General features: G+C 43.2%; 1 protein-coding gene across 5 annotated transcripts in view; it reads right to left on the bottom strand.

Moving 5' to 3' along the window:
- LOC115198357 (neuroligin-2-like) overlaps positions 1-23,094 on the bottom strand; it is a 211,065-nt gene that overhangs the window by 57,126 nt on the left and 130,845 nt on the right. For all 5 annotated transcript variants that reach the window (XM_029760251.1, XM_029760254.1, XM_029760252.1 and 2 more), the window contains one exon: positions 19,014-19,163. In XM_029760251.1, the coding sequence (XP_029616111.1) occupies positions 19,014-19,163 (150 nt within the window). The remainder of the gene's footprint in view (positions 1-19,013; positions 19,164-23,094) is intronic.

Here is a 23,094-nt window from a genome sequence, read left to right as displayed (position 1 = left end):
GAGAGGAAAAGAGATCAGAACAGAGGGATGAGAGAGGAAAAGAGATCAGAACAGAGGGATGAGAGAGGAAAAGAGATCAGAAACAGAGGGATGAGAGAGGAGAAGAGATCAGAGCAGAGGGATGAGAGAGGAAAGAGATCAGAACAGAGGGATGCGAGAGGAAGGAAAAAGAGATCAGAACAGAGGGATGAGAGAGGAAAAGAGATCAGAACAGGGGAAGAGAGAGGAAAGGATCAGAACAAGGAGGGATGAGAGAGGAAAAGAGATCAGAACAGAGGGATGAGAGAGGAAAAGAGATCAGAACAGAGGGATGAGAGAGGAAAAGAGATCAGAACAGAGGGATGAGAGAGGAAAAGAGATCAGAACAGAGGGATGAGAGAGGAAAAGAGATCAGAACAGAGGGATGAGAGAGGAAAGAGATCAGAACAGAGGGATGAGAGAGGAAAAGAGATCAGAACAGAGGGATGAGAGAGGAAAAGAGATCAGAACAGAGGGATGAGAGAGGAAAAGAGATCAGAACAGAGGGATGAGAGAGGAAGGTCATAGAGGATTCACAGAAAGGGCCAGCTTAGAAGACCATGACTGGTAGAGCGAAGAAGGAGTGTGTAGTTGTGTGTGTGTGTGTGTGTGTGTGTGTGTGTGTGTGTGTGTGTGTGTGTGTGTGCGCGCGCGCGCGCGCGTGTGTGTGTGTGTGTGCGTGTGTGTGTGTGTATATGTGTGTGCATGCATGCGTGTGACTGGCAGACTGGAGAAAAAGAAGTTACTGGTAGGCAAACGCATCCCAAACGGATATAGAAATTAGATATAGATATGTGCCACAGATAGCTTCTAGAGCTATTCTAGCATTATACCAGACTTAGCAATGGCTGTAAATCCACCTCTATTGGATCATAACTTTGTGATTCTGCCATTTCCTCCAGAGTGTGTGTGTGTGTGTGTGTGTGTGTGTGTCTGTGTGTGTGTGTGTGTGTGTGTGTGTGCACATGTGTGTGTGTGGAGGCTTGATAATGTAGACAGAGATGAACAGTGCCTTCTGAAAGTATTCATACCTATTTTATTGTGTCACCGCCTGAATTCAAAATGGATTAAATATACTTTTTTGAAATGAAAACATGTTTTTATACATTTTTGCAAATTTAGCAAATGTATTTTTAAATGAAATACAGAAATCTCTCATTTATATAAGTGTTCTCACCCCTGAGTCAATACTTTGTACAAGCCCATATGGAAGCAATTACAGCTGTGAGTCTTTCTGGGTATGTCTCTAACAGCTTTCAACACCTGGATTGTGCAACATTTGCCTGTCAAATTGGTTGTTGATCATTGCTAGACAACCATTTTCAGGTTTTGCCATAGATTGTCAAGTAAATTTAAATCAAAACTGTAACGGCCACTCAGGAACATTCACTGTCTTCTTGGTAAGCAACTCCAGTTTAGATTTGGCCTTGTGTTTAAGGCTGTTGTCCTGCTGAAAGGTGAATCAATCTCCCAGTTAATTGCTTTCCCACATTTTTTGCAGTATTACTTTAGTGCCTTGTTGCAAACAGCATACATGTTTTGGAATATTTGTATTCTGTACAGGCTTCTTTCTTTTCACTCTGTCAATTAGGTAAGTATTGTAGAGCAACTACAATGTTGTTGATCTGTCTTATCACAGCCATTAAACTCTAACTGTTTCACCATTGGCCTCATGATTAGTGGTTTTCTTCCTCTCCGGCAACTAAGTTAAGAAGGACACCTGTATCTTTGTAGTGACTGGGTGTATTAATACACTCTCCAAAGTGATACACTCCACGCTCCACACGCTCTCTCTCCATGCACTTTCCAGACAGACCTAGGCCTGCCTCTGTCACTCATTTGTTGTTGCTTCACCACAAGACACTTGCGTTCAGTCTCTGTATGATCAATGCAGCACATGCAACAATGTTGATGACAACGATGCTGTTTCCACTTTGCGTCTTAATATAAATCCACAAGCGTTTTATAATTACACTATTATTTTTGTTTCTTACATCTGCAAACAGCTAGTGTGTCTTTTCTTAGCAAGTTGAGGCTAAATCGTGTTAGCCACTAATGCTAATAGCTAGTTAGCTGTCTAGCTAAGAAATGTACTGAGTCAGAGCAAACGTAGCTACAGTTGAAGTCAGAAGTTTATATACACTGAGGTTGGAGTCATTAAAACTCGATTTTCAACCACTCCACAAATTTCTTGTTAACAAACTATAGTTTTGGCAAGTCAGTTAGGACATCTACTTTGTGCATGACACAAGTAATTTTCCCAACAATTGTTTAAAGAAAGATTATTTCACTTATAACTCACTGTATCACAATTCCAGTGGGTCAGAAGTTTACATACACTGAATTGACTGTGCCTTTAAACAGCTTGGAAAATTCCAGAAAATGATGTCATGGCTTTAGAAGCTTCTGATAGGCTAAATTACATAATTTGAGTCAATTGGAGGTGTACCTGTGGATGTATTTCAAGGCCTACCTTCAAACTCAGTGCATCTTTGCTTGACATCATGGGAAAATCAAAAGAAATCATCAAAGATGAAGTCTGGTTCATCCTTGGGAGCAATTTCCAAATGCCTGAAGGTACCACGTTCATCTGTACAAACAATAGTACACAAGTATAAACACCATGGGACCACGCAGCCGTCATACCATTCAGGAAGGAGACAATCAGAATGGAGAAAAACCCATTGAAATCCCTTAAAATGTATGTGTTGATACCCTATGGTAACACACTACTCATAAAGTACATTTAGAATTTGTATTATTCAAAAACATTAAATATTGTCATCCAAAATTTGAAAAATGCTGTGATGTGATATTTTGGCCATAATGTCCAGCCCTACTTCACCATGCTCAAAGGGATATTCAATGTCTGCTTTGTTTCACCCATCTATCAATAGCTTTCCTTCTTTGCGAGGCATTGGAAAACCTCCCTGGTCTTTGTGGGTGAATCCGTGTTTGAAAATAACTGCTCGACTGAGGGACCTTACAGATTGTTGTATGTGTACAGAGATGAGGATGTCATTCAAAAATAATGTTAAACAGGATTATCGCAAACAGAGTGAGTCCATGCAACTTACAAAACATGACCAAAAGTATGTGGACACCTGCTCATCAAACATCTTTTTCCAAAATCATGGGCATTAATATGGAGTTGGTCCTCCCTTTGCTGTCATAACACCCTCCACTCTTCTGGGAAGGCTTTCCACTAGATGTTGGAACATTGATGCGGGGACTTCCATTCAGACTTCCATTCAGACACAAGAGCATTAGGGAGGTCAGGCATTGATGTTGGGTGATTAGGCCTGGCTCGCAGTCGGCGTTCCAATTCATCCCAAAGGTGTTCGATGGGGTTGAGGTCTGGGCTCTGTGCAAGCCAGTCAAGTTCTTCCACACCGATCTTGACAAACCATTTCTGTATGGACCGCTTTTGTGCACAGAGGCATTGTCATGTTGAAACAAGAAAGGGCCGTCTCCAAACTGTTGCCACAAAGTTGGAAGCACAGGATCGTCTAGAACAGGTATTCCCAAACTGGGGTACGCGCAATGCCGTAGGGAGTACGTCAAAAAAATATGTGATTCACATTTTTTTTATTAAAACGGCAGTCCCGTTCTGTGAGCTTGTGTGGCCTACCACTTCACGGCTGAGCCGTTGTTGCTCCTAGACGTTTGCACTTTAAAATAACAGCACTTACAGTTGACTGGTGCAGCTCTAGCAGGGCAGACATTTGACGAACTGACTTGTTGGAAAGGTGGCATCCTATGACGGTGCCACGTTGAAAGTCACTGAGCTCTTCAGTAAGGCCATTCTACTGCCAATGTTTGTCTATGCAGATTGCATGGTTGTGTGCTCAATTTTACACAACTGCCAGCAATGGCTGTGGCTGAAATCGCCTATTCCACTCATTTGTAGGGGTGTCTAAATACTTTTGTTTCTATAGAGTGTTATGTGACTCGTTAAACAAATTTTTACTCCTAAACTTATTAAGGCTTGCCATGACAACGGGGTTGAATACTTACTGACTCAAGACATTTCAGCTTTTCATTTGTTATTAATTCCACTTTGATATTATAGGTTATTGTGTGTAGGCCGATGACAAAAAATATCAATTTAATCCATTTTAAATTCAGGCTGTAACATAACAAAATCTGGAAAAAGTCAAGGTGTGTGAATACTTTCTGAAGGCACTACTTTGTCTCTACAGACAGGGGTTACGCCAGAGCATACTGCCCACTGAGGAGGGATACACAATCTTCAGAGAGCCTTATCACAATCCAACCATCAAAACTCCTGTGGCTAAGTCTACGTATCAAATGGCACCTTATTCCCTATATTGTGCACTACTTTTGACCAGGGCACAATATTGAGAATTGGGGGCCATTTGAGACACTAGCCTCTCTCTCCAACTAATCACACGGCCGGTGTCCTGTCATTCTGAAAGCTGATTGGCTCACAGAGCCGATTCCCTGTGCGAGGGTGCCAAGTTTAATAAGCATTGTCAGCATTGGTTGTTTTTAACAGTAGCTATATTCATTAGCTAATGTACGCTCCAGAGAGAAAGACTGAGTATTATACTGTAGGAACAAAAAGTGACATTAGCAAACCACAAGGGCAGCATTGTTAGAGCAATGGTTAAGTAAGCGAATAAAATCAATGTGTTCTGGTTACAGAAACAATAAAATAGATCTCAATTGAGACACTACTTCAGTCTCCTTCATAATGACAGTGTATGCAGTTGTTTTTGTGTGTGCGTATTCGCGTAAGTGTGTGTGTGTGTGTGTGCGTGCACGCGCGTGTCCACACGTGTATATGTGTGTGTCTGTCTACCGCGCTGCTCTGCTGCTTTCCTGGTCTCCGAACGCAATGTGCCGTGAAGACAAACTTTGAGCAAACGCACCGGTACATATCCTCTCCCCTTCCCTTTAGGTTAGACTAAGTAACTGAGGTTCGTTCAGGCAGCCTGATTGGCAAGGGGTGGTTCCTCCTAGATTCAGCAGTTAATTTGTTTATTAGCTTCAACAGTTTGCTAATGAGCTGCCTATGCTGCCTGCTGCCTGGTGCTTGGTGCTTTCTGCCTGGTGAAGAGAGTGAAGTAGGAGAATCACAGGTGTGTTACACATACACTATACAGATGAAGTCAGAAGTTTACATACACTTAGGTTGGAGTCATTAAAACTTGTTTTTCAACCAATCCACAAATTTCTTGTTAACAAACTATAGTTTTGGCAAGTCAGTTAGGACATCTACTTTGTGCATGACACAAGTAATTTTTCCAACAATTGTTTAAAGACAGATTATTTAACTTATAATTCACTGTATCACAATTGCAGTGGGTCAGAAGTTGACTGTGCGTTGACTGTGCGTTTAAACAGCTTGGACAATTACAGAAAATTATGTAATGACTTTAGAAGCTTCTGATAGGCTAATTGACATAATTTGAGTCAATTGGAGGTGTACCTGTGGATGTATTTCAAAGCCTACCTTCAAACTCAGTGCCTCTTTGCTTGAATCATGGGAAAACCTAAAGAAATCAGCCAAGACCTCAGAAAAAAATGGTAGACCTCCACAAGTCTGGTTCATCCTTGGGAGCAATTTCCAAATGCCTGAAGGTACCACGTTCATCTGTACAGCCATTTGGCCATAATGACCATCGTTATGTTTGGAGGAAAAAGGGGGAGGCTTGCAAGCCGAAGAACACCATCCCATCCATGAAGCACGGGGGTGGCAGCATCATGTTGCGGGGGTGCTTTGCTGCAGGAGGGACTGGTGCACTTCACAAAATAGATGGCATCATGAGATAGGAAAATTATGTGGATATATTGAAGCAACATCTCAAGACATCAGTCAGGAAGTTAAAGCTTGGTCGCAAATGGGTCTTCCAAATGGACAATGACCCCAAGCATACTTCCAAAAGTTGTAGCAAAATGGCTTAAGGACAACAAAGTCAAGGTATTGGAGTGGCCATCACAAAGCCCTGACCTCAAACCTATAGAAAATATGTGGGCAGAAATGAAAACGCGTGTGCAAGCAAGGCTTACAAATCTGACTCAGTTACACCAGCTCTGTCAGGAGGAATGGGCCAAAATTCACCAAACTTATTGTAGGAAGCTTGTGGAAGGTTACCTGAAACGTTTGACTCAAGTTAAACAATTTAAAGGCAATGCTACCAAATACTAATTGAGTGTTTGTAAACTTCTGACCCACTGGGAATGTGATGAAAGAAATAAAAGCTGAAAGAAATCATTCTCTCTACTATTATTCTGACATTTCACATTCTTAAAATAAAGTGGTGATTCTAACTGACCTAAAAACAAGGAATTTTTACTTGGATTAAATGTCAGGAATTGTGAAAAACTGAGTTTAAATGTATTTGGCTAAGGTGTATGTAAACTTCCGACTTCAACTGCATATACAAAAGTATGTGGACACCCCTTCAAATGAGTGGAATCAGCTATTTCAGCCACACCCTTTGCTGAGCAGTGTATAAAATCAAGCACACAGATATGTCATCTCTATTGAAAAACATTGGCAGTAGAATGGCCCGTATTTAATAGCTCAGCTTCAACGTGGCACTGTAATAGGATGCCATCTTTCCAACAAGTCAGCTCATCAAATTTCTGCCCTGCTAGAACTGCCAACGATAAGTGCTGTTGTTGTGAAGTGGAAACGTCTAGCAGCGAAGTGGTAGGCCACACAAGCTCACAGAACGGGACCGCCGAGTGCTGAAGCGCATAGCGTGTAAAAAAGAAATGGCTGTCCTCGGTTGCAACATTTACTACCGAATTCCAAACTGCCTCTGGAAGCCAGGTCTGTTTGTCGGGAACTTCATGAAATGGGTTTCCATGGCCGAGCAGCCGCACACAAGCTTAAGATCTCCATGCGCAATGTCAAGCGTCGGCTCGAGTGGTGTGAAGCTTCCCGCCGTTGAACTCGGGAGCAGTGGAAACGCGTTCTCTGGAGTGATGAATCACGCTTCACCATCTGGCAGTCTAACGGACAAATTCAGGTTTGGCGGAGGCCAGGAGGAATAATGGTCTGTTTTTTTTTTCATGGTTCGGGCTAGGCCCCTTAGTTTCAGTGAAGGAAAATCTTAGCGTCACAGTGAACAATGAATGACATTCTAAACGATTCTGTGCTTCCAACTTTGTGGCAACAGTTTTGGGAATGCCCCTTCCTGTTTGTGCATGACATGCACAAACGAGGTCCATACAGATATGGTTTGTCAAGATCGATGTGGAAGAACTTGACTGGCCTGCACAGAGTCCTGACCTCAACCCCATCTAACACCTTTGGGATGAATTGAAACGCTGACTGCGAGCCAGTCCTAATCGCCCAACATCAGTACCCGACCTCACTAATGCTCTTGTGGCTGAATGGAAGAAAGTCCCTGCAGCAATGTTCCAACATCTAGTGGAAAGCCTTCCCAGAAGAGTGGAGGCTGTTATAGCAGCAAAGGGGGGACCAACTCCATATTAATGCCCATGATTTTGGAATGAGATGTTCGATGAGCAGGTGTCCACATACTTTTGGTCATGTAGTGCACACACACACACAAGTACCCAACTGTCATACTTGAGTAAAAGTAAAGATACCTTAAAAGAAAGTTACTCAAGTAAAAGTGACAGTCACCCAGTAAAATCCTACTTGAGTAAAAGTCTAAAAGTATTTGGTTTAAAATATACTTAAGTATCAAAAGTAAATGTAATTGCTAAAATATACTTAAGTTTTAAAAGTAAAAGTATAAATCATTTCAAATTCCTTATATTAAGCAAAGCGGACGGCACCATGTTCTGGGTTTTAAAATGTATGGATAGCCAGGGGCACACTCCAACACTCAGACATTATTTACAAAAGATGCATTTGTGTTTAGTGAGTCCACCAGAACATTTGCAGTAGGGATGACCATGTGTTCTCTTGATAAGAGCGTGAATTTCACAATTTTCTTGTTCTGCTAAGCATTCAAAACGTAAGGAGTACTTTGGGTTGTCAGGGAAAATGTATGGAGTAAAAAGTACAATATTTTCTTCAGGAATGTAGTGAAATAAAAGTAAAAGTAGTCAAAAATATAAATAGTCAAGTAAAATACAGATACCCCAAAAAACGACTTTAGTAGTTCCTTAAAGGTATTTTTACTTAAGTACTTTACACCATTGCATACACACACTCATGCATGTAGACTTGCATGTGGATACACCCACCCACACACACATGCATACAAACATAAGGTCCCCCAAATCCCTCCTTGATGTGTGCTCAGCATCAACTCCTATCTACTTTCAACTCCTATCAACTCCTATCAACTCCTATACATTTTCAACTCCTATCTACTGCTATCAACTTTCCTCTCCTATTAACTCCTATCAACTTTCAACTCCTATCAACATTCAACTCCTATCAACTTTCAACTCCTATCTACTGCTATCAACTTTCCTCTCCTATCAACTCCTATCAACTTTCAACTCCTATCTACTCCTATCAACTTTAAACTCCTATCAACTTTTGACTCCTATCAACTTTCAACTCCTATCAACTTTCGACTCCTATCAACTACTATCAACTTTAAACTCCTATCAACTTTTGACTCCTATCAACTACTATCAACTTTCAACTCCTATCAACTCCTATCAACTTTCAACTCCTATCAACTACTATCAACTCCTATCCCACTGCTCTGCATCTGTCAGCCTGTGGGCCGGAATACCAATACCTGTTGGGAGTGTGTGTGTGGCATGCAAATGTGTCGGTCTTTGTATTTCATGCATGTTTATGTACTGTATGTGTATGTGGAGTGAGTGAATAAGTATGTATGTGTGTGTGTGTGTGTGTGTGTGTGTGTGTGTGTGTGTGTGTGTGTGTGTGTGTGTGTGTGTGTGTGTGTGTGTTTGTGTATAAGTTGTAAGTGTGTGTACAGGTATGAGTAAGTGTGTGTGTGTGAGAGGTGTGTGTACATGATTTAAATCCACAATTTACCTGACTTAATTACAAGACGGCTCTGTATGTGTAATGACCTGGGTGTGATTTGCATAGAGGGGAAGGAGGGCATGAGGTGTGTGTTTGTGTGTGTGTGTTTGTGTGTGTGGGGCCGAGTAAAGGGTGTAACTACAGCTGTGCAGCTGACCACCCTATAGCGAGGAGACAGGTGATGGAGCGGTCAGGGGTAGAGGGGGGCATGGCTCCGGTCACGGCCAGCCTAGGAGGTGCCCTACCTGGGGGATGAGGGGCATGGGGCTGGAGCACAGGCTGGAGCACAGAGCGATGGAAAGATAGCAGGTGCTAGAGCAGAGGCCAGGGTTTGGAGAGAGAGAGAGGGAGAGAGAGCAAAAGAGAGAGAGAGAGAGAGAGAGCAAGAGAGAGAGAGAGAGAGAGCGAAAGAGACAGAGACAGAGAGAGACAGAGAGAGGGAGAGAGAGAGAGCAAAAGAGAGAGAGAGAGAGAGAGAGAGAGAGCAAAAGAGACAGAGAGAGACAGAGAGAGAGAGAGAGAGAGAGAGAGAGAGAGAGAGAGAGAGAGAGAGAGAGAGAGAGAGAGAGGGAGAGGAGAGAGCAAAAGAGAGAGCGAAAGAGACAGAGACAGAGAGAGACAGAGAGAGAGAGAGAGAGAGAGAGAGAGAGAGAGAGAGAGAGAGAGAGAGAGAGAGAGGGAGGGAGAGCGCAGGTGTGGCCTGGACCTAGCAGCTCTCCTAGCAGCTGTTACGAGGCTGTAGAGGGATGAGGGCCAGCTTGTGTTTGGCATGTGTGTGTGTTTGTGTGTGTATGTGCGCGCGCGCGTGTGTGTGTAAACCCATGAGTAACTCCTCTCTCCATCCTCCAATCTCGCCGTCCATCTAGCCTCCTGTCCTTAGCCGCGTGGCTGTCTTCAGCCTTGTGCTCTCAAGGTCTGTGTGTGTCTGGTGTCCTCTTCTCTCTCCTGTATATTATGGACGGTTACCGCAGGTTAAGTAGGAAGGGGTCTTTCCCTGTCAATCACGCAGCAGCCATTGGTCACATCCTTGACCTTGTCCTTCAGTGTTATTACCATTCTTAATTTATGTGTGTGTCTGTGTGTGTGTGTATGTGTGTGTGTGTGTTTGTGTGAGTGTTTGAGGATTCGTGTGCACGTGACATGACTAATGCACACATTTGGCCGTATGCGCACGCACGCACACACACACACACACACACACACACACACACACACACACACACCCCTCCCTTCCCCTCTCCCCTCCCCAGAAGCTGCAGTAGCGTAGTGAGGTAGCTGGAACTCCAGAGAGCCAGGGGAAAACCAGGGGGTAGAAGAGAGGGAGTCAGGGGGAGAGAGAGGGTAGGCAGGGTAATGGTGTGAGGAAGGCGAGGTGATGGGGTGAATGTGTAACAAACGATCCGACGCTCAGGAGTTTTTTCCCCCTGTATTGAAGGTGCAGTAGCCATGAAACGATCTCTGCTCACAATGGAAACAAATGGAAATGACCAACTGTTTACTCATGTTGTACAGTGCCTAGTGAAAGTGTGCACACCCCTTTGACGGTCTTCACATAGCGCTGCCTTAAAATGAACATCTAAAAAGGGGTTACATTTGATTTTTGTTCATACTGATCTGTACAACCTACTCCACATTTTCAAAGTCAAAGAAAGTTCTAGAACATATTTCTAATTAATATGTATTTATTTGTTTATTTTGTCTTGATTTAGTATGTCTTCCCAACGCAGAGTCAATACCTGGTGGAAGCACCTTTGGCAGCCATTACAGCTGTGAATCGTTTTGAATAATATTCTACCAACTCTTAGGGCAACACATGTCCATTGTTTTTATCAACACTGCTCAAGATCAGCACATTTGGTTGGGAATCATTGATGGACAGCAATATTCAAACCTTGCCTCTGATTTTCAAGCAAGCTTAAGGCTAGACAACTGAGACTGGACCACTCAGGAACACTCCAAACCTCTTGGAAAGCCATTCTGGTGTATTTTTGGAACAAAAATGTGTGCAATTGTCTCGCTGAAAAATAAAACTTTATCCCAGGGTTAAAATTCCTCAATTTTGACCTGGGCTTTGCTCCTTTTATGTCTCTTTTGATCCTGACTGTCACGTATACTCTCTCTCCGGCCTCTAGGTCGTCAGCCTGCTGATTATCCCACACACCTGCCACCATCGTTACGCCCACCTGCGCCTCATGACACTCACCTGGACTCCATCACCTCCTTGATTATCTTCACTATATCTGTCACTCCCCTTGGCTCTTTCCTCAGGTGTTATTGGCTCTGTTTTCATGTCGGTGCGTTGTTTGTGTTTCGCGGTTATTGTTTTGTTTATTTATTAAAACACTCACTCCCTGTACTTGCTTCCCGACTCTCAGCACACTCGTTAAACTAACAAACTCCCCAGTCCCTGGCAATGACAAGCATACCCATAACATGATGCTGCCACCACAATACTTGAAAATGTGTTGTGTTGTAATGGATTTGACCAAAACCTGCAGTTTTGAATTTAGGCCAAAATGTGAATGCCTTTAGCGTGTTTCTTACAGTATTACTTAACGGCCTTGTTGCAAACAGAATTAATGATTTGGAGCGGAGTTTTTAACACAGGCTTCTTTCTTTTCACTTGTCATACAGGCCACTAATGTTGAGTGAATGCAATGTTGTTGATCCCATTGCATTTTCAAGTAGTGTGGTGGCAGCATCATGTTATGGGAATGCTTGTCAACGTCAGGGGCGCGGGAGTTTGTTAGGATCAAGAGAAATATGAAAGGAGCAAAGCCCAGGTAAAAAGTTAGAGGAAAACCCAACGGTCTTCTGAAAACCTAACCCTGGGAAATATGTTTTTTCCCGCTGGCAATTACACACATTTTAATGCCAAAGACATTACCAGAATGGCTTTCCAAGAGGTGTTGAGTGTTCCTGAAAGGTTCAGTTTATGTCCTGACTTAAATCTGCTTAAAAGAATCTGAGACAAGGTTTAAATACCGCTGTCCGTCAATGGTCCCTAGCCAAATGTACTGAGCTTGAGCAATTTTGACTAAAGCAATGTATTGTCTAAGAGTTGTGCAAGATTGGTAGAATATTATTCAAAATGATTCACAGAAGTAATGGCTGTCAAAGGTACTTCCACCAGGTATTAACTCTGGGATGTGAAGACATACTAAATCAATACATCCTCATTTATATTTCTTAGTAATTTGGAATAAAAAAATAAAAAAAATCTTTCACTTTGACAACGTGGAGTAGGTTGTGTAGATCGGTAGGAAATAAATCCAATTGAATCCCTTTTTAGATGTAATATAAAAGTCGCATTAAAAGTCACGCCTGACTAGCTCAATAGGATCGAGGTTAGTTTTCACACAGCCACAAACCAGAGGCCTTATGGGCCCTGGTCCAAATGTGTGCACTACACAGGGAACACGGTACCATTTGGGATGCACCCTAGCTTACAGTCCGACTCGTTAGTGGGACAAACGCAAGAAATAGAAAGAGCTCACCGTCTAACTATCCAGGGCTGATTCAGTGAGTGTCTCTCGTTGTGATGTATGTCCTGGTATGTACTATGTTTCTCCATTAGAAAGACGAGGCGTTTGAGATGTGATACATCTATCAGCATAATCTCACTCATCGGTCATCATTTAGACTGGCCAATGAGGGAGACAGGGACAGAGAAATGGAGGGAGACAGTGGGAGAGAGAGGGGAGGGAATGAGAGAAACCGAGAATAAGGGGTACAAAGAGGGTAGAGGGGAGGAGAGAGGAGAGGAGAGGAAGAATAGAAGAAAGGAAAGGTAGAGGAAAGGAAAGGAGAGAAAAAGGGGAGGACAGGGACACTCAGAGGTGAAACAGCGTCTGGTGAACAATGAAGGGGAACGACAGACGTGACATCACTGGCGGGAAAGGAGGGAGCGGGGGGAAGTAATTAGGTGACTGTGTGTGTGTGTGTGTGTGTGTGTGTGTGTGTGTGTGTTTGAGAACATGTGTGGGTGTGTCTCATTCAGGCCAGTGGAGGTGCTAATCTCTTCTTCCAGAAAAAAGAAATCAGCCTAGTTATTACTGTCATCTCTCCCTTCTCCTCCCTCTCCTTTTCCAGACCTCTCCCTCGTTCTCAAAGTCACACTGCGCTCTCTCTCCTTCTCCCTCTCTCCTTGACCCTCTCTCCTTCTCATCTACCTCGCTCGCTCTCTCCGCCGAGTGAAGAGGACTTTTCACTTATCAACTCTGCCCGGGGTTGCCATGGAAACGGTCCGGATGGACTTGGTTAGGAGGAAGAAGAGTTGTGTGTGTGTGTGTGTGTGGAGGAAGGTTGTGGGGGTTCTCTCTGCTGGCGTCTTAATATCTCCTCTAGTCCTGTCAGGACAGATTTCAAACCACAGTCTGGTCCATAGAACCCGCTGTCACTCACCGGAACACACACACTAAGAGGCCCCCCACGGAGCTAGCCTTTCTCTCACTAGGCAAGTGCCCTGAATACGAATTCAGTTGATGCTGGGGTCGGTGTCTATGTGTGTGTGCCGATGTTCTGGATAGGATACCACCACTAGACTATTGAACAGAATGTTTGTGTTTAATGTGAGGTGTATTCTGTGTGCTTGTGTGAGTGTGTGTGTGTGTGTGTGTGTGTATCCGTCCTGGCCCATATTGTATAATTGTACTGTGAATGAATGTGTGCTTCGCCGCAGATTTAAAAAGCAGCTCTGCAGGATTTATTTTTAGCATCACAGGCAAATGCAGCCTTTCTCCTCGCTCTTCTCTCTCTACCGCCTCTCTCTTACAGTACCCCCCTCCATCTCATCTCTTTCACTCTCTTTTCTCATCTCTCAATGCCTTCTCTTGCCCTCTGTCCATTCACCTCCCCTCCATCTCTGTCACACACACACCCACACACACACACACACTACACACAAGCTTAACATCCTCTCTCCTTTTCTGCTCTACAATGTTCGTCTCTAAACAGATGACCACTTTCTGCTCATCCCTCTTTCCATCTCTTCCTCTCCATCCCTCTCTTCTCTCGGAGTAGTCCCAGGTCCCATAGCGGTAGTGGTTTCAAAAACCTCATTCCAGTTGAAGTGACGTATGTACTGTTCGTATGTGTCGCTAAAGGCAGCAGAGGCAAGGTCCCGCGCTAACTCGGCAGGATCTCAGCAGCGCTAGGCTACGCTATGCTACGTACATAAATGATATATTTAACACAGAGAAAGGAATTCCCTGCCGTAGACAGGTGCAGGGCAGCTAGCCTGCTACAGCACTTACAGGCTACTGTTAAGCTAAAAGCTATTAGCATATTCCTATGTGGCTTGTGTTGGAATGTTTGCAATAGCGTAGAGTCAGCCATTGTAGCACTACAGCGCTAACATGTTACTGCTAAGAGCTACAGTATGTATGAGAATCCTATACGAGTGTCCACACTGTGGCTTGTGTATTGAAAAGTAGCGCTAGCTATATAGCAATAGCTACATACTGTATAGAGCCAGTGTACCTCTTTACAAATGCTACTGTGAAGCTAAAAGCTATAAAGAGCCATTATTTTGTGAATTTCAACACTCTGGCGCCACGCTACAGTAGCTTAGTTTTTACTGTGGTGTTACCATGGTAACCACTGTTGTCACTGCCGACCGGATGCTGGTCATGGTTTCAATCAGAGAGTTGGAAAGACGGAGGTGAGGTGTTGGTTTGTTCACACACACACACACACACACACACACACACACACACACACACACACACACACACATTTTTAATCAACGCTACAGACAGAGGGAGGTTGAGAGGTGGTTTAAATCAGAGAGAAGAGACAGACAGAGCAGGTTCAAACATGACACAGACACTGGTACAGGGGGAAAAGTGCCTGAGGGATGGATGGAGGGGGGAGTAGAGGAGAGAGAGGAAGGGTGATGAAAGTCACCTGGTCAAAGACTGATGTGGAGACTGGGAGAAATATGAGAGCTGGAGCTGGTGTTGTTTTAAAACCAAGAATGATAGGCTACAGTACATGGTATATGATTAAGCAATAAGGCCTGAGGGGGTGTGGTATACGGTCAATATACCACGGCTAAGAACACGACGCAACGCGGAGTGCCTGGATACAGCCCTTAGCCGTGGTGTATTGGCCACATACCACAAACCCCCAAGGTGCCTTATTGCTATTATGAACTGGTTACCAACGTAATTAGAGCAGTAAAAATGAATGTTTTGTCATACCCGTGGTATAAGGTCTCATATACCACGGCTGTCAGCCAATCAGCATTCAGGGCTTGATCCACCCAGTTTATACAGTAATGTAGATCATGTCATGGGGATAATTGAATGGTATACAACTAATGTCATGATGGGATGTATTCTATGGTAATGGGGGATAAAACCACCTGACACTAAACATGTTGTTGAAAGGGATACTTCGGGATTTTTTTATCTCCTTCCCCAGAGTTATATGAACTCGTGGATACCATTTTTATGTCTCTGTGTCCTGTATGGAGGAAGTTAGAGGTAGTTTCGCGAGCCAACGCTATCTAAGTCTATGGGTATCTACTAGCATCCTAGTGTCGTGAAGTAGATAAAGGGCCTCATTGCCAAAATCACAAAGTATCCCTTTAAGAGACAAACCTAAATGTAGTGGTTCCACAAATAAACGGTCTCTATGGGGGCTCTAAGTGAGAATGTGAATTCAGTGAATATCAGGATTTACTCCTACCACTGTAGTAGGAGTATAACAGCGGTAGAGTCGTTCCGCGTTCCGTCGTGCGTAAGAGCAGCTCTTAGCCGTGGTATATTGGCCGTATACCACACCCCCCCGGGCCTTATTGCTTAATCATATACCATGTACTGTAGTCTATCATTCATGGTTTTAAAACGACACCACGATCAGCGTCTGAACTGAGATCCCACGCAGAGCCTTACAACCTACACTATTCAGGATGCACACACACATGCATGTACACACACACACACACTTGTTTCACATTAATATGTCATTCATCGCATTGGATATATGAAAAATAAATCTGTTACAATAAAGTTAAATTGTGTGTGTGTCTATAACAGACTATGGGAACAGACTATGGGAGGCACACAGTACAACATAGAGCCATGACTACATGGAACTCTATTCCACATCAAGTAACTCATGCAAGCAGTAGAATCAGATTTTTTTTTAAAAACTGATAAAAATACACCTTATGTAACAGTGGGGACTGTGAAGAGACACACACACAGGCACAGACATTTGCACACACACACACACACACACACACACACACACACACACACATGATAACATACGCACTATACACACACGTACATGGATTTTGTGTTGTAGATATGTAATAGTAAAGTAGTGGCCTGAGAGTGCACACTTAATGTGTTGTGAAATCTGTTGTGAAATGTAATGTTTTAAATTGTACATAACTACCTTAATTTTGCTGGACCCCAGGAAGAGTAGCTGCTGCCTTGGCAGGAACTAATGGGGATCTACAATGAATACAAACCCAAAATTCTGAAAGTTACATGTAGCGTACAATACAGGCAGCTTTTACTGCTTTTTTAAGCATGATGCTGTTGCCGTTGTTTTCAAAAACCGGTACCCGGTTACCTTCAGACGGAGACCACCATCGTTCTCGTGAGAGTCTCATCTTTCCATAGATGCAATCATATTATTATTATTAGATCATTATTATTATCAGATTATTTGATTATTATTAGATCATTAGATCATATTATTTTTTAGGCCAAACCGTTCAGATGCTACAGACGTTTTCGTGAGAAGACCGATTTTCTGAATGTTTCATTCTCTGACAAACACCGCTGTAGCTCGGTCACCTTCCACCGCAGATGCAAGAGGCCGCCATTGGCCGATGCGGTTTATTGAGATACAGCCCGTGCAAAAAAAGAAATATCTCTAGCTTAAACTGACGGATTTTGATAGGGATTTATTTTATTATGTTACTTAAATTGACTAGACTCTCGAGGGTTAAATACTTAGGACATAGCATTAAATAGAACATGTATGATACAGCTCTATGACTCTGGCATACTGTATCGTATGAGTGCTAGTGGCTTCAAAAATGCATCATATCTGAGAAGTCCAGAGACTTACTTTTAATCTACTTCTATCTACTTTTATCTTCTAAGATGAAAGTCTTGTGATCTATTTTCCTTGCCCCGCTCTGCGTTGGTGTAGTTAAAGTGAAAAATAGGGAAGTATATTTCCGACCCTATAAAGACGTCTTTAATTTGCATGACTACGACTCGCTCCAATATTTCTGTCTTGTAAAAAAATATATATATTTAGCAGTGAGCTCAGACTCTGTCTGCACACAAAGCACTTGCATCAGACCAGACCAATCGATGCCAGACCATACATCAGAGGAACTCAGTAGACAAGAGCAATCAACAGTGGAATTACGTGGAGGAGAAACTTTGGAGAACACAGATAGTTGAGATATTTCCTTCGTATTGCAATTCTCCTTCATTATCTTTTCCCATCAGTGGTCAGTGAGGAGATGGAGGAAATAGGCAATTTCAGAGAGCTGGGAAACAGTGTGTGTGGGTGTGTTTATGACTGTTTGTGTTGTATGTGTGAGTGTGCCAGACCGGGGCAGAAAATAGTTCCATTTTGTTGTTTATTTCAAAATGCAACTTTTGAAATACTCAAGGCAGTCAAATATAATTGATATAGAGTTTCAACTAAAAGGCAACTATTTTCTTTGATATTCAAATATTGTTCTCAGAAAAACAAATAATATTTGAAAGTATTTTGAATACCTTCAAGAAAACCAAATAATATTTAAAAGGTATTTGAATAAATGCAAATGATTTGAAAACAAAAATACTTATTTGATGGCTGCCAAATATTTTATGAAGAACCAAAAACTACAACCGTTAGTTGAATTAGTCTAAATATATGATCGTAAGCACATGGTTTGGACGGCTCTTAGCTGTGAAGCTTAATATACCCTATAGCCTAGAATTAAATAAACGAGGGACATGGAATCACCTCTTACGCAGCTTCTAAATGACTAACAAATATATTTTCAGAATGAGTGAGACGTAAGGTAATACAGTACCACTTGACAAAGTGTTGTTGTTACATAGGACTTTGCTTTATAATTGCATAATAACAGAGTTATTACATAAGTGGAATAAGGAACAGTCACTGTTCCTCTTGTGTGAAGTAGTTACAAAAACTCTCAGCTCATTACTATGCAATTACAAAAGTATTACGTAACAGCATGCTAATAAAATGTTGCTTGAAAAAGAAATGACCGTTTTATTGCACGGGTACAAGAACGGTGTTACTGAGAGTGCTAACAGTACCAAAATATGGCTATTAAATATCCCAAACTGCCTTCTTGAATCAACTACAGCCAAGGTAGGTGGAAAAACATGTTCGTTTTGTATTCTGAGTAAATGATCCCTTTAAAGATGGTATAGTGTGTGTTTGAAACAAGAACACTTACCCTCAGATGGACAAAGATGTACGAACTTGTTTTTGCTGAGCATCCAACTTCCTGTCCGCAACGTTACCAAAAGGCTTTGAGTTACTCTGCAGTATTTTCAGGTATCGTGAAATGAATTGCAGCGTTCGACCTTTTCAGTGGCGCGTTGGAACCGTCACACAATAGTGGAGTGTCGCAACTTATTTACACTCATCATCTGTACTACATCTGTGCTACACTATATCACCTGTACAAAATATCATTGGTTCATTCGTTTGACTTGATTATCTACACCTGGGGCCTGTTCGTGAGAATTTACAGAAGGTTCAGATAGAAAGGTATTGTGTCGATCAAACACGACGGTCAGATAGGTTGTGTGCGCTTTATTCATTCCATCGACAACATGCAGTTCCAGACGCAGCCCAGCCATTAGTTGATGGCAGCCAATCCAACAGGTTCTCAAAAGTAGTCACTTCCTGAGATCTGTATTCAATTTTTTTGGAATACTTAAAACTAGAGTTATCCCAGGTCTGGTGCGTGCGTGCAATGTGTGTGTTTGCAATCTGTGTGTGTGCACACACAGCGGTAATCAGAACTTACCGAGGACGCCCAGACGGTAGTTCATAGTGACCACGATAACGTTGCCGTAGGCGGCGAGGACGCTGGCGTCAAACATGTTTCCGGTTCCTTCCATGTAGGAGCCTCCGTGGATAAACAGCATCACTGGCTTCTTCCTACGGTCACGGATGTCTTCAGACACAACACACACACACGCGCACACGCGCACACACAAGAAGAGGGAGACAAATAGAAATAGGAAGTCAATGAATGTTCCTCCATCACGAACAAAGAACAACTCTAAAGCCATGTACCTGTAGAATCATCAGTGTGAATTCAGTTAACGGGACATAGTGGATTCCGTGAGGTAGTGTAGGAGATCTACTGTGTGTGTATATAGGGGACTCTGACTTCAATGATGTTTTTATAGTGGTGGTAGTCTGTCTGTCTGCCTGTCTGTCTGAGTGCGTCTGCCGAGCACCTGGGTTGGAGGATAATTAATATGAGGGCGCAGCGGAGCAGAACAGTAACATAAATAACCACTATAGCATCAGCTTACCAGGGAGGGAGAGAGGGAGGGAGGAAGAGAGGGAGAGAGGGAGGGAGAGGCAGGGAGAGAGGGAGAGAGGGAGGGAGAGGCAGGGAGAGGGAGGAAGAGAGGGAGGGAGAGAGAGAGGGAGAGAGAGGGAGGGAGGAAGAGAGGGAGGGAGAGGCAGGGAAAGGGAGGAAGAGAGAGAGGGAGGGAGAGAGAGGGAGGGAGGAAGAGAGGGAGGGAGAGGCAGGGAGAGGGAGGAAGAGAGAGAGAGAGAGAGAGAGCGAGAGAGCGATAAAGAGAAGTTATTGGTTGCCAAGTCTGGCTCTATGAAACACAACATGCCGTTAAATAGAACCTGCTGTAACACACATGTACACATGTACTGAAACCCTTATACACTGATTAGACAAAACATTAGGAACACCTGCTCTTTCCATGACATAGACTGACCAGGTGAATCCAGGTGAAAGCTATGATCCCTTATTGATGTCTCTTGTTAAATCCACTTCAATCAGTGTAGATGAAGGGGAGGCGACAGGATACAGAAGGATTTTTAAGCCTCGAGACAATTGAGACATGGATTGTGTATGTGTGTGTCATTCACAGGGTGAGTGAGCAAGACAAAAGATTTACGTGCCTTTGAACTGGGTATGGTAGTAGGTGCCAGGCGCACCGGTTTCTGTCAAGAACTGCAATGCTGCTGGGTTTTTCCCGTGTGTATCAACATTGGTCCACCCCCAAAGGACATCCAGTCCAGTTCATGCCCCGACGAATTGAGGCTGTTCTGAGGGCAATTCAATATTAGGAAGGTGTTCCTAATGTTTTGTACGCTCAGTGTACATTCAACATACATAACAATCACAGTACACAAGGGGCAGCTTCATTACGCCGATCCTGTTGTAAGTCAGCGGAACAGAACGGGGAGGGACCTACCTGAATCTGTCCAATAGAAACTCTCATTTTAGTGTGCTGTTTTGCAACTGGTTGGACTAATGATTACAACCCAGCACACACATACACAAACTGACACACACACACACACTGACGCACAAACACAGACAAATACAGTTTGATTTCTCCTTTCCGTTCTTCCCTCGCTCTCTTTCTCTCTCACTCTCATCCTCTCTCCCTTCTCTGTCTCTCTCTCCCCTACCTCCCCATCTCCAACCCTCTCTCTCCATCTCTCTCTCCTTCACTTGAACAGCAGCCATTCCATCACACAAACTAACTCTCATTGACTGTTGCCATGGAGACATATTGCAGTCACACATCTCTAACCCCTTGACACCCCTCTGCCATGTCTCCACCTGAAACTCATTTCATTATCCACCAATGACCACCTGCACATCCTATTACACACGCACGCACGCACGCACGCACGCACGCACGCACACACACACACACACACACACACACACACACACACACACACAGAGAGAGAGAGAGACATACATACCCAGACAGACACACACACACACACACACACACACAGAGAGAGAGACATACACACCCAGACAGACACACACACACACACACACAGAGACCGGCATACATGCACGTAAGCACGCATGTAAGGAGACACGCATGCACCGGGCACACACACAAGCACGTACACCCACCCACCCACCCACCCAATCCACATAGACTGATATGAGCAGAGCTGGCCTCTATCCTCCATGGATATGTTACAGGCACAACAACACTGACAGACAGCACAATGGCCCCCCCAGGGGATGCAATCTACCTCCCTCTCTTTTCTCCCTCTCTTTTCTCCTCTATCCCTCCCTCTCTTCTCCTCCTTTTCTCAATTATTCATCCATCCCCTTTTATCTCTTTTACTCTATCAGTCTCCTCTATTCCACAGCATCCCTCTCCTCTCGCTTTCTCTAACCAACTAACTCAGTACCAAATACTATGTCCCTTTACTAAAGCCCTACAGTACCTAAAGCCCCACAGTACATAAAGCCCTACAGTACATAAAGCCCCACAGTACATAAAGCCCTACAGTACATAAATCCCTACAATACCTAAAGCCCTACAGTACATAAAGCCCCACAGTACATAAAGCCCTACAGTACCTAAAGCCCCACAGTACATAAAGCCCTACAGTACATAAAGCCCTACAGTACCTAAAGCATTACAATACCTAAAGCCCCACAGTACCTAAAGCCCCACAATACCTAAAGCCCCACAATACCTGTAACCAGAGCATTAGAGAGAGAGAGAGTGGAGAAAAGAGAAAGAGGGAAAACAACAGAAAGACAGGGAAACGAGAGAGAGAGAGAGAGAGAGAGGGAGAGAAATTGTTTATTTTACTTTTGTATATTATCTACTTCACTTGCTTAGGCAATGTTAACATATGTTTCCCATGCCAATAAAGCCCCTTGAATTGAATTGAATTGAGAGAGAGAGAGAGAGAGACAGACAGACAGACAACCCGAGGGACAGCCAGTGAAAAGTGCAATGTAATGTCGATAATATTTCCCATCTTGTTTTGTCTTTCATCCCATGTCATGTGTCTTCTCAGTCAGGTTGACACTGGCCTATTACTATTGCTTTAATGTATTGTTGTTCTGATTAATATTGTTGTTGTTAATGGTAATCCCATGTCCACTACTACTATTATTATTGCTGTTGGATCCACCATTTTTGTTATATGTATACTTTGACAATGTAAGTCATTTAACTTGCCATGTCAATAAAGTTGAATTGAATTGAGAGAGAGAGAAAAACCGATGAAAAAGCCAGAAAGAGAGGGAAAAGATAGAGAGAGAGAGAGAGAAGCTGTCGATGTGTGTTACCCTGAGGACTTCAGTCTGTCTGGCTGATCTTCTCAAGCAGAACCAAGACAAGGGATGATTAGCCCCAAACTTCTGTTTAGCGTTTAGCCACGACGACACGTCCCACCAACGTTTACTTCACTTCACCAACCAGCGGCGGTGTTTGTTTGTTTGTGTGTGTTTGAGAGAAAGCGATCCTGTAGGCACTGATCTAGGACCAGTTTACCCTTCCACAAGTCATGACAGTTTCTATTAGGAGGTGAAATGCAAATCTAACCTTAGATCAGTGTCTAGGGTCAATTTCAACATCCTACTCCCTAAAACTGATCTAGGACCAGTTTACCCTCCCATCAGTCATGACTGTTTCTATTAATGTTGCAAAATGCAAATCTGACCTCAGATCAGTGTCTAGGGGCGATTTCATCCTACTCCCTGTTATTCCGTATCTCATCTGCTCTATGCTTCTTTCTCATCCAATTACAACCACCAAACAAACATAATAATGTTAGTGACTGTTGTTATAACGGTTATGGTTGTGTTATGGACCAAACCAAAGCTTCAACCACAGCTTCAAGCATAGAAATATATTTACTATTATCATTCTATTTCTATTTCTACAACCAATGCTTCAACTAAAGCTTCACCTAAAGCTTCCCTACCTTAGCTTTTCTAAGCTACCTACGGATGTAGGATCTTAAATTGACCTATTTTGTTAGAGCAAAATAATCCTGCAGCAACAGGATTGTAACATTTAGTGCATAATGTTGCTTGATTAGTGGTTAGGCAATTAGCTGGCCAAAAGTAGCCT

This window comes from Salmo trutta, chromosome 8 (genome assembly GCF_901001165.1).
Source record: "Salmo trutta chromosome 8, fSalTru1.1, whole genome shotgun sequence".
Lineage (NCBI taxonomy): Eukaryota > Metazoa > Chordata > Actinopteri > Salmoniformes > Salmonidae > Salmo > Salmo trutta.
This window is presented reverse-complemented; position numbering and strand designations above follow the sequence as displayed.